At 34.0% G+C, this 12,761-nt stretch overlaps 1 protein-coding gene across 8 annotated transcripts in view; it reads left to right on the forward strand.

Annotated features, from left to right (window-relative positions):
• Positions 1-12,371, forward strand: part of MICU3 (mitochondrial calcium uptake family member 3) — a 47,117-nt gene extending 34,746 nt beyond the window's left edge. For 4 of the 8 annotated variants that reach the window (XM_052682081.1, XM_052682077.1, XM_052682082.1 and 1 more), the window contains 4 exons: positions 443-551; positions 1,460-1,617; positions 4,504-4,578; positions 10,021-12,371. In XM_052682081.1, the coding sequence (XP_052538041.1) occupies positions 443-551; positions 1,460-1,617; positions 4,504-4,572 (336 nt within the window). In that variant the 3' untranslated portion in view covers positions 4,573-4,578; positions 10,021-12,371. The remainder of the gene's footprint in view (positions 1-442; positions 552-1,459; positions 1,618-4,503; positions 4,579-10,020) is intronic. The other 4 variants (XM_052682075.1, XM_052682080.1, XM_052682074.1 and 1 more) reach the window with 1 other exon arrangement.
• Positions 12,372-12,761: the final 390 nt, after the last annotated feature.

The following is a 12,761-nucleotide window of genomic DNA, read 5'->3' on the forward strand; positions in this document are numbered from 1 at the left end:
TGCTTACATTAGGTCATGTTTATTAATTCCACATACTTTTGTGAGTGCACATACACATAAATAACAGTGGTTTGTAGTGGTTCTCATTAGTAGGCTTTGCAATATTTGTACAAACCTAGACTCATTCTCAATGTTAACTGGCACATCTTAATAATCCTTTTGGCATTTTTGAGATAGACTTAAGTAGTAGGGAAATATTTCTGGCTGTATTTTCAATAAGAATTTGCTATACATTGTAGTGGAAAATAGGAAAGACATCTTTCATTCTTTACAAGATCCAAATTCTGTACTTCACTGACTCCAGTACGAACATGTTTATTTCAATGACTGTAGTATCTGTTCTCAAATGAAGTAGATTTATGTAGAGGCAAGGTTTGTTTATTCCCTCGTTGTCGCTACTGATACTTTTAATCATGCTAATACACATTCTTTTCTTCATTAGGGTATCACCTTTGATGAATTTAGATCTTTTTTCCAGTTCTTAAACAACCTAGAAGACTTTACAATTGCAATGCAAATGTATAATTTTGCAAGTCGTTCCATAGGTCAAGGTAAGTGTTTATAAAAAGTCAGATAATTTTAGACAATTTTTTTTTACAAAAATACAGAGCCGTTGACTAAAATAGAGAGGAAGATGTCTTTTCATTCCTAGTTTGTCCTTTTAGCATCTCAGGTAAAATTCTGAAAAGAGCTTAGAGAGAAGTCTGTCTTAAGAGATACAGTAAAGCCTTATAAAATCATGTGAGTGCTGGATAAGCTGAATACAGGACAGTTGACATCGAATCAGTACAAGAGTTAAGAGGCAGTTGATGACACTAGTAAGAGATCAGCTTAAAGTAAGTGAGAGCATCTTTACATAGTGGGTCTCAGAAACTTACTGCTGAGAAGTTTGTGGAAGGAAACAGATTCAGAAGGTTCAAAGAGGGACAGATTTTTTCACAAGTCAGTAAGTGAGAATTGAAAGGTGTGTGCTAAATAAAATCCTTAATGTGTGGGAGAGTGCAAATTGAAGTGGTCAAGCTTGTGTACTCACCCCAAGTAGCATCTCAGTGAGTCTGACACATCAGCATCAGTGTAGTCCTACCTCATGTGGCTTTACTAATGAAATATATGGTTTTCTATGTTCTATTTCCTAAGTTCTATTTCTTTTGTTCTGTCAGTTAAGTAAATGCCATCAGCATAAATGTAACGTAAATTTAATTATAATATGATTTTCTGGTTTTATTATTAGATATAGTGTAGTATATCTACTGTTATCTTCCATACAAAATATTTGATATTGCATGTATTATTTTATAATAGATGAGAATTATTTATCTTAGATTCATGAAATTCAATTCTGTTTTTCAAATTTCATTATTTTAATGCATAAGTGCGAAAACTTAGTTTAAAAGATTGCTTGGATCTCAAAGTTTAAATGTCTGTGTTTATTTTTTCTTCTGATGTTTTCTTTATGTAGATGAATTCAAGCGTGCTGTTTATGTAGCCACAGGTGTAAAGCTTTCACCACATTTGGTGAACACGGTATTCAAGATTTTTGATGTCGACAGAGATGACCAATTGAGTTACAAAGAATTTATTGGCATTATGAAAGATAGACTTAATCGAGGGTTTAGGGTAAGGATTTTAAGTTTTAAATTTATATTAATTGATTTTACTGCTTACTACTTCTTACTTTGACCTGTGGCATGGATATGCTGCAAATCAGTGGTTCATATGTTTAAACATTTTATAGAAATCCTAAAGCAGTCTGTAAGATAAATATCTTCTGGCATTCTTGGTTATTTTTTTAATCAAAAAGTAATACAAAGAACACAGAACATAGTACACTAATCAAACAGATGATCAATTCACTGCATACTGTATTCTGTCATTTCTTCTGTATTGTGCAACTCATAGACTGGCATTAAGAGCTCTGACAAGGGTAGTAATAACAGCTGGATTATTTTCAGGGAATAGACAATTTGTCTTCTAAATTGGTTCTGCTGAAAAACACTACATTGCGGTTCAAAGTTGCTTTGATAACTTAACCCTGTATCTATCATTTTAAATTACCAGAAGTTCAAAGACAGAAAATTACTTGCAGAAAATGTTCATAAGGAACCACTTGTAAATCACATGTACAACTTTTTCCTCTAGGTGAATGTATAGGCCTTGCTGCCATCTTCAGGTTCAGTGTAAGAAATTGTATAGAAGCAGAGGGGAAAAAAAAAGTATGAGCAATAAAAGTCACAGTTCTTTGTCCATATAACAGCTGTTAACACTTTTAATCAAATGCAAAGTGCTGTTCTTACCTACAGCTTAGCCCACTAGCTAGACATAAATTTTGAACTTTGATTTTTCCAAAAGATGTATATTATGATATCTATAATTCACATTTCAGTATATTACTTCTGTAATGAAATTTTAGTCACACAAAATTAGCTTTCTACATGTAATTTTAAAATTTTCCATGTTGTTGAGTCTATTTAGATTACTTCTTTTTTTTTTTTTTTTTTTTTTTTAAATATTATTATCTAATTTAAAAGTGTGGGTAACAACCACTGCACTTGTGATGATCTTATTTGCTTGTTGGTCCTCAAATCCTTTTATTATCGTGTGGGAATGATAATTGTTTCATAACTGTTTCAAGATGTTCAGCTATATGTTTTAATTGTTTCACAATTGTAAATGTGCCACTGTATGTTAATTTAACCAGGACACAGTCTGCTTACTAAGCAATTCTTGTAAATGTTTTACATGTTTTTTACTCCACAAAATGCATGAAAGAGATCACATATAGTCCCTGAGAATCTGTGTCATCCAATGCTATTTAAACTTATGCATGTATATTACTTTTGCCTTGGCCTCTTTAAAATATTCTAGAGAGCTCCATAAAAAGCTGTGGAGAATTCTCAAGGATGTGTAGATGAGTAGCACTTTCCTTCATAAATCATGCCTAGTTTTATTTAGATACTAGATATCTCCTGGATTGCAGAGAAGGAGACACGATTTAGTCCTATTGTTCAGTGGCCAGAAATAGCATATTCAATCTTGTTTTTGCTAAACATACCGACATTCAGGCTTGTTTGATTATTCAGAGATCATTCTTTAGTATTCCAAGACAGTTACAGTACTGAACTTACCAATTGTCATTTCAAGTAAGATTTTCTCACACAAAGCTGATTTTTTTTTTTTTTTTTTTTGTGGTGGCCTGTGAAATAAAACTGTAAAAATCCTCCTTTTTATTTTAATAACACCTTTCTCCTCCCATCTGGTTTTAGAATGAGGACTAGAGAATACACAATAACTTTTTGCCCAGAACTAATTGGTGGAAAGTGTCATTAATTGCATCCTATTATTCATACATGAAAAATTTTAGAATATTTAGTGTGGCTACAGTAAGCAAAAGTTTACTTTTTAGCTCCTGCATCATGGTGGGCTCGGACACTGTCTTGTGCTAAATCAAAACTAACATATCACTAACAAATCTTTGTTAATAACTATGTTTTGAATCTGTATAAAGATTTGGTCAGTTATGTTTTACAGATGAAAGAACATTATTTCCATTTGTGCAGTAGTTTTTAGTAACATGGAAATTTTTGCCTTGGCAGAATTTTAACCTTTTTATGAAGTTTAAATGCCTGATTTTAATATTAAATAATTTACTGTTATTGTCTGCTCAGATCAGTGTAGTTCCTGGGTACCATTGTAAAAAAAAAATCCAAAACTAACAGATGATAACAGATCTGTAATTTGAAGTAATTCAACTTTTTAAATGGCTGTTTTATTAAAATGTTTGCCCAGAAGAACCTTGAGGTAATTACAGATTTAACTAAGAAGAACATGTGTTATAGAAAAGGACATTTTGTAATGATATACTAAGGAAAAGATACTAAGGAAAAGTAAAGTACTACACAGGTGCGGTGAAACTGGGATTCTAAAAGATCTGCATCATATTTGTCCTATTTAAAAGCCATAAATTTAGAAGAGAATCAGGTACTGCCCCTTACAAGAACGTGATAAATATTCATTTTGACATATACCTGTGATTTGAAGTATGTTTTGGGAAAATAAATGTCTTCAGGAGTTTCTTTGAAGAAATTTCTCTATTGGAAACACAGTATCGTAACCTGAAACTTTGTTTGGTTTTGAAAAAAACTAATGTATTAAGCTGCCATCAAGTGGTCAGTCAGAGTATTGCCACAAGCTTACAAAAATATTCAGAAATGATTTGCTGATTGGTTTAATTTTTCTTTACTTTTTCTTTTTTTTTTTTAGTTTAAACATATGTAAACAGACTCCCTTTCCATTACAAATTTCCTTTTTCTTACCTGAAAGATTCGGACCATAATGACTAAGCAATATAACCATTTTACCCAGAACCTACTATGCTGTATCTTCTAGATATTTGTCATTTAAAGCCATTTTTTGTATTTTCATGATACTGTTGTCTTATGCTTACCTCTGGCTGCCTTCACGTGTTGTCTGCACCTGCGCACTTCTCCATCTTCTGCTCCACAGGGCTACAAACCTATACAGAGGTATACTACTTTCAAATCCTGCGTGAGGAAGGAACTCTATAGCAGATAAATTACGGTATGTGTTAGCTGCCCAGTCTGAGTGTGCAGGCATGCTTGCAGGAATGGCTGAATGTTGAACTGTTGCTGCTTCGTTTCCCATTTCAGAATTCAAGAATAGGTTATCTTATTGTAAGCAATGTAGCAGCTCAAAATGTTGTGTTGTGTTTTTGACTGAAGTGTTAGGATTTTATTCTGGAATTGACAATAATTCATGCTGTCAGTGTTTTGTGAACCAAGTGCAATTTTGTGCTATGTTTAGGATAGGGAAAAGTATTCTTATGTAGTTTTCGTTGTTTTTTTTTTCTGTCTGTCCTGTGATCATCTTTTCAGTAATTTATCAACTACTTCTAGCTAATAAATATTCACCAGTGAAGACTGGAAAAACAGATTTTTCTCCTTGAGAGACTGTTAGTAATTGGATTCTACTTTGATGTATGCAGATGCTTCCAAAAGCATTAATGTTTTTGCACAATTTTTTTCTACACCAGCTGTTTTAAAAACAGGCACTGTGACCACACATGACCATCTTGGCTGTTTCTATATATCTGGCATGTGAATATTCAAATTAAAATGTATTGTGAAGTGTAAAAACTACAGTATGGATATTTTAGGGTCACATTGTGAAACTACCAGTCACACTGTGGATGCAGCAGAAATGTGTCAGTAGACACTTGGATATTGAACTCCCTTACATAAAGCAAGAGTTGGCTACTTTGCGGTTTACAGTTTTTTTGGTGCCAGCACTTCTTCCCCCATAGGGTTTGCAGCAGTTTCTGTGAAGACTGTTGAAAGCTAAGGTCCCATGTTTGTCAATGGGAAAGGGCAAAGTGAGTGGACCAGAGCAGCCAGTGCATCTCATGTGCTTTTGGCCCAGATAGTTTTGACTGCAGGTTCCTCAGGTGTTTTGAATTTTGAGTTTAAGCTCAGATTCTGAGTATTAGGCTCGGACTTCTTGTCTAATAACCATCTTTAAATCCCTCTAGTTTAAGTCTTTCTTCTCTAACTTTGAAACAGCATGGCAGAAAAGCAGGCAATCTAGCTATACTCAGCTGGTTTTTCTTGGATCCTATTTATATATAAAGTGATGGCTTTAAGGATGAGAGGTGCTTTTCTTTTGTCAATCTCTGTGTAAGGTAGGTAAGAGGGAGACAATGTATTTAAACTATTGTCATCTTGTTTCTCAGTTTGATTAATGGATGACCAATGAAATAGTTAAAACAACATTTTAGTAATTCTACTAACAATCACATGAGAGGAAATTAATGGCTTCAGATAAATTTTTGAAATAAACTTTTGACTCTTAGAGAATTTCCTTTCTTCCTTTCCCATATCTTTAAAACTCATAGCCTTATCGAGGTTGGAAAAGACCTTCAAGATAACAAAGTCCCTGTGAGTTCCCACTAATTCTGCCATTTGTTAGGTTGGGTTTTTTTTCACATTGCCAGGTACAGTCCGCATTGTAATTACATATTATATGTTGTTTAAACTGGAAACTTTTAAAGATAATGAACAGCTCTGGCAGGAAATTATCAAAATATTTGTATGGCCATGATGCTTTCCTAATAATTTTAGTGAATAATATGTGAGTGACTGGAGCAAAATGCAGTGACATGAAAAAATCCAATGTCTAATCATCAAGCATAATAAAATCAGCTTTGGTGTCAAAAAGAGAAATTGTGATAAAAGCATAAAGTTCAAATGCCTGAACACCTTGAGAAAGACCTGAATTTAGGCAGTAAATTAATTCATTTGCCTGTTGAGATGCAATAAATTGGATAAATATTTAAATAAATCTATACAAACATGCACACACACACAGATTTACAGTGGGAGATTTTGTCACTCTGCATAATACATAGTTATTTTCAAGGAAAATTTTTTAAATTGAATAATGTTATGTCTACAGTATGTGCTGGGAGACAGCACAGAGAAGCCAAATTAATTGAGTGCTCTAGCATGGTTACAGGCAGCCTTGCAGGCAGTAGTATGGCGGTGGCTTATTAACCTGTTCCTCTTCGCGCCTGTAGCTCTCTTGGGTGCAGTAACAAGAATGCTTCTAGTATCCATCTGGTATCTATCAGATAGCTGTTCCTTGTGCAGTGAAGAATGCAGTATAAGCCTCATATGTATAAAACTCCTTCTTCCCTGCAGACATGTTTGTCAGCTACTGCTCGTCACTTGAGCAACTGCTCCTTGTCTCTTGTGATGAATTACATTAACATATCCTGTTAGCTATTCTGAGTTGTTTAAAATGGTACATAGTTCACAATATTTTTTTTCAAATTTGTTGCTAATATTTCTTAAAGTTTGTAGCAAATGTTGGTTAATGGAAATGGAAACTTGAGGCTAAAGTGAGAAGTGATATACTTTCTGTGGTAAACTTAGAACTGATGAAAGAGATTAAGATAGTTGGCATACTTATTGCTAATACATATATTAATACACACTGATTATACTGTAGTTTGAATTGGCACACTGAAATGGTGTAAAACAGTACATTGCACTCAGTGTTATCTCCACATTGCACTAATGCTGTTTACTTCAAAGTGTATAGAATGCTATACCCTTATAATAAATAATTAAAATCTGTCCTTGGGGATCAACGATACAAGCTCGGTGTGATCCAAGCAGCTGACAATATTCTTGCAAAGCTTATTTTTCTACATTGATCTTGCTACAGGGCACAGAACTTGTCTTGGGATCAGCAGTTACTCTCCTATAGGGAGAACGTAGAAATCACATCAGCAGGGAACTGACAAACAGAATTGAGAAGAGAACTCTGCTTTGAGAGTTTTATCAAAAGGCTATCCAAGAGAAAAAGATTATCAAGCACCTCTCCTACCAGGGATAGGCCGAAAGAAGAGTTGAGGATCTTTGGACTGGAGAAGAGAAGGGTCCAAGAGGACCTCATAGCAGCCTTCTTGTACCTGAAGGAGGTCTGCGGAAAAGCTGAGGAGGGACTTTTTATAAGGACATGTAGCAATAGGACGAACTTTAAAATGAAAGAGGAAAGGTTTAGACCAAATATTACGAAGAAGTTCATTGCTGTAAGGATGGTGAGATGCTGGAACAGGTTGCTCAGCAAGGTTGTAGACGGCCCCTTCGTGAAGGCATTCAAGGTCAGGCTGAATGGAGCATACTGATCTCTGGAGCATACTGATCTAGTGGGAGGTGTCCCTGGCTGTAGCAAGGAGGTTGGAACTAGATGATCTTAAAGATCCCTTCCAACCCAAACCATTCTATGATTCTTTGAAGACATTTTTAACAGAGCCCTTTCAGAGGTAATTTCTAAAGCAGGATGTAAGAAGCCAACTTCAGTAGGAATTCCAGTCCATTTAAAAATGCTATTTGCTAAACTATTTATGTGTTCAATAACTGTAATAGAGATCTAACATGTAATTCCAATTTTGCTTTTACATTACTAAAGATAAGTATTCTGTCATAATTGTAAAGAAATTGAGATGTATACCCCAACATGTTCTTGAATATTTTAAGATTTTTGCATTACAAGAACTGTTTGCTAGATAGTCTTAATTCTGTTGACTTTCTAAATCTTCAATAAGTTTTTTTTTAATGCAGTAATAATAGTTAAAAACAAAAGGTTAGGAAGGGGACTACTGGGGAAGAAAATCTCATTTTGAGAAAGATTCCTCATTTGAATTTCAACAGTAAACTGCTATCTTCTGTCTTCTGCTTTGTCTTGTGGTTAGTGATATGAAATTTTTTCATTTTCACACTTCTCTGACATGTTGGTTGAATACATCTATCAGAAAAAAGAAGTGACAGCCTCTTTGGTTTCTTTTAAACTTAATTAATCTCTGAAATAGATAAAGAGAAAAATGTATGATGGTCACACCTTACTCATCTTACAAATATGACTGGAAGTTACAGAACTCAGACTTTTGATGCTAAAAGTGACTAGTTCCTTAAGAACATATCTGGATACAGTGGTAGGAAAATGTTCCAGTGGAATGTGGAAATATCAGAGAGTGTGAGCAATGTGTTACTTCTGTAGGTTTAGTACACTGAGAGTAGATACAATAACGACGCATACCTTCAGAAGTAAATGAACAGTTCATGTGGTTCAGCGTCTCTTTTACTGATTTTCACAAGTATTCCTCTGAACTTGTTTATTAAAATGAAAAGGAAATGCGTATCTTAGAGCAGTGATTAATCGACTGAATGTGATTTTGTTAAATAACACAATGCGTTTTGCAAGTCCTGCATTTTTAATAAAATTGATCATAAATCTCAACTGAATTACATTCTTGTAAGTATTGTTTCTGATGTTTCATTTGAAGTCTGTTATATAGTGTGATTAGATTGCTTTCTGAATATTTACAACTTCTGCATAATATTCTATGTTTTTAATTGTACAGGATGAGTAATAAGAATATATGGAATGTAGGCTTCATTCTGTAATAGCTACTTTTAATATGCTGTGTTGGCACAGTATTTTAAGCAACCTCACACTGCTTAACCAAAACTAGCTATTAGACAATCTCTCACCTTAACACTTTAACAATTTGCCTCCAGATACTGATGGATTGCAATATAAAATTATTTGTAAATGCTTCTAATTTATCTACAATAAGAGGGCTGCTTTGGAGTGATGTGCATAATTTCTATTCCTTCCTTATCCTGTTTCTTGTTCTAATATTTAATCCTTCTCCATCTTTATGTATGTGCTATCAAAAAGTGTGGCATAATGGGAGAAATAAGGAGATCTGGTGATTCTTGTAGACAGCATACAGCCTAGTGAGACTCCCAGGCCAGGTGTGGGCCATTATTTCTCTCTATTCAGTGTTCACTTATCCATAGAATCACAGAATGACCTTAAAGCTTAGCTAGTGTCGAGCCCTCTGCCATGGGCAAAGATGCCTTCCAGTAGATCAGATTGCCACAGGCCCTATCTTGGCCTTGAACACTTGTAGGGATGAGGCATCTGTGACCACAGCACTTCTTAATGTTACTGTGTTCCAGTGCAGTTTAAGATTTAAGGTGACCTAGTGCAAAGAAGCATGCATATAATCTACATAGATTTTATTTGGCTTTTCATGATGCCTCAGTTTCATAAACATCAGTAATTTTCTATTTTCTTTATTTTGTGCGAGAGGCGAACTTCTTACTGCAATGTCAACACAGAGAAGGAGGAAACAAAACTATAGAGAGTAGGACATACTTGAATGAAGAGGAAGCTCTCTTAAAGCTTTTGATATAAATAGGCTTTTTGTTGAGTGCTAATTGTGTACTGTGAGGTGAGGATGTGTTTTTAAAACTTATCCTACATATAGATTTATAGACCTTACTTTAAGTACCTCTGGGCCACTGAAGTATTTGATCTTCCATGATTTTAATACTAAAACATATATCAAGTCTGTACGAGTTTGAGTAAAATTTAATGTATTATTTAGTGAGAAATATCTTTTTCCAATTGTATGTTTTTCACTTTTCACAGGAGAGTCCCAAGTATGGTTGGAAGGAGTATTACTCTTGTGTAATGACTGTAACCAGTGAACATCTCAGAGATCTATGGAAACAATTTCGGAGACGAGATATGCTGAGATAGAGAAAGCAGGATTATGTGCACTGGTTAGAACTATATTTATTCTTACAAACTCTGGTTGAAGAACAGGCTAACCCAGGTGGATCATGAATCTTCCAGTTGCAGTAGAAAACAAAGGACTGCTTTTCCAATAAAAGTGTAGAATTCGTACAACCACTTTTCAGTATGTATTTCATTTAAATGACAAGCTGTAGTCTGATTGGCACAAGTCTTTTTCATAAGAATGCGTTTTGAATGTTTGTTGTTATTTTGAGATATCTTTCTCACATACAGGAAAACAAAAATAAGTATTACACCTGAATAAACAAACATTTCTGCAATGGAGAGAAACTGGCTATATCAACTTAGACTGTGAATTTGCTTTCAGAAGAACACTGCTAGATGTTTGTGCTAAATTGGGAATGAGAATGCTTTATGTCACAAATTACATATGAATTTGAATGTACAAATTACTCTTAGAAGTTAACAAAGCTGTTATGGTAAAATTATTGATTATAATGTGAAAGGTATTTACCTAAGAGAGGTACTGTATGAACTATAATGTTCAGATTTTCTAAGTCTTATTATTATCTTTATTAATTTAATCCTGTAAAAATTGTACTGATTTTAAGATGTCTTATGCGTAGTATGTTGAAAGGAAGTAAAAATATTCAAATTCCTGTTAAGTAACACACTTTATGATATTTATTATAAACCTTACTTCCATGTGTATATTCACTTACATATTTCTGGTAGAGTAAAATTGTGTTTCTTGTGAATAGTGCACTTCTATATGAAGACGTGGCATTGAGTAGAAATTATAGTTGTCTAATTCAGTACTCTGGAATGCAGCATCTGAAAAATAAACAACTCGTGTTTGTGCCAAATTAAAAAGCAAAACAAAATATGAGTGCATGCAGCAGCACAGAGTAACACTAATATTTAAATATTTCAGATCAAATACTAGACATAAATTAGGCCTTACTAAGGTGATGGAGACTACAGGCAGTCAGTAGCCACCTTACCTTTCATACCCTGTATGTTTAGATAATACTGAAACAGTCATCTAAACATTGTTACATTTGGGTTTTCCTCTTAATTTTTTTCTTTGCTACTCTGCAGCAGTGTTGTTTTCCTTATTCCCTTTCAAGGTGACTATTGTATGTTGTCTGTTAGAGCTGAAGAAACATGAACACAGTTTTTATATTGTTATTGAAAAGGTGGACTGGATGCTAAATACACCTGTATAGGAACAATCTATGCCTTGAAATATTTCAAACTGAAAAACGTGGGGAACCTGCTTTAGCATAGGGCTTAGACTCGATGATCTCCAGGGATCTTTCCAACCTCTACAGTTTGTGAAATCTTTTATTACTTCAAATGATTGTAAGCAAACTTTTTGAAATTATGTTTAGTGCACATTGTTCAAATATCATCTTATATCACATGCAAATAGAAGAATGTATAGCATCTATGTAACTACAGTTGTGTTCAGAACTACTTAATTGTAACAATTATCTATTTAAAAATCAAAACAAAATGAAAAGCAGAATGTTCTTTAAGAACTTTCCCTCGAGAAAGAAAAAAAAAAAAGTGCTAATTAGAAGTGCTAATTAGTCTTTTTAAATGTAGCTTTAAAGAAAAAGTGAGTTCAGAAAGCTTTTGAAGGATGCTGTTTTAATTTACATTTCACTATAAATACCAAATTTCCACCCTGACCTCCTTAAACTACTGACAATACGAAAAGAATCAGAAAATATTTGTATAGGGGTTCTTGAATTGATACAGCAGGACATGGAGAAGATATAATCCCTGTGTTTGATTTAGGGAATGATTAGTATTCAATGTATCATCTTGGTACGCAGATCTGTCTCACTGCTTCTTGTCAGTGCAAGTAAAACCCAGTTTGCTGCTTCAGTGATGAAGGACAGAAACGGGAAGAAGGGGTAGGGAGTTATTGAAGGAGTTCCCCTCATTCCTCTTCAATCATTACTGCCCTCTCACCAGTGGTCTTCCTGCTGGAATAGGCAGTAGCACCATCATCATTTGTCTCCTTCCTTACTGTAGCCAACAGTGCATTTTGCTTTTATGGCTGGCTTGAGACAATTTTGTCATTTTTCTATATGTGTCCTAACTGTAGCCACAGAGTGTAAAATAGAATGTGAAAAATGTCAGATTAGTTTTTAAGAGTATTTTTTTCATATTTAATAATAATATATGTAATGTAGAATATGAATATATGTATTTTATTTCAAAATAAATGCACTTGGAGCTAATTTGCATTGCAGTGTATATTATTAAAATCGCATGTTGTTGGTCATAGGGCCTGCTTTCCTATACTTATTTGGTTTCCTATTTTCCACCTAAAAGTGATAGAGGAATGTTTCTTTTTTTTTTTTTTCTCACTTTGTTTACATAACAGTCTCAAATGAATGATCTGTCATGTTCAGGGGACATGTCTGGAGTTTTTTTGTCAGTAACCCTTTCAAACTAATACTTGTAGAAGAAGAAACATCAGACCAAAATCTGACTACGCAAAAAATGAACCTAAAGCAAAACTATAGCAATACCATGTCTGAACTCCCCTTAAAATTGAGACAAAGCTAATATGCTTTCTAATGTATGTGATGTCTGAACGTACAGTATTTTCCCAA

Source organism: Tympanuchus pallidicinctus, unplaced genomic scaffold (genome assembly GCF_026119805.1).
Source record: "Tympanuchus pallidicinctus isolate F22 unplaced genomic scaffold, pur_lepc_1.0 scaffold2, whole genome shotgun sequence".
Classification (NCBI taxonomy): Eukaryota; Metazoa; Chordata; class Aves; order Galliformes; family Phasianidae; genus Tympanuchus; species Tympanuchus pallidicinctus.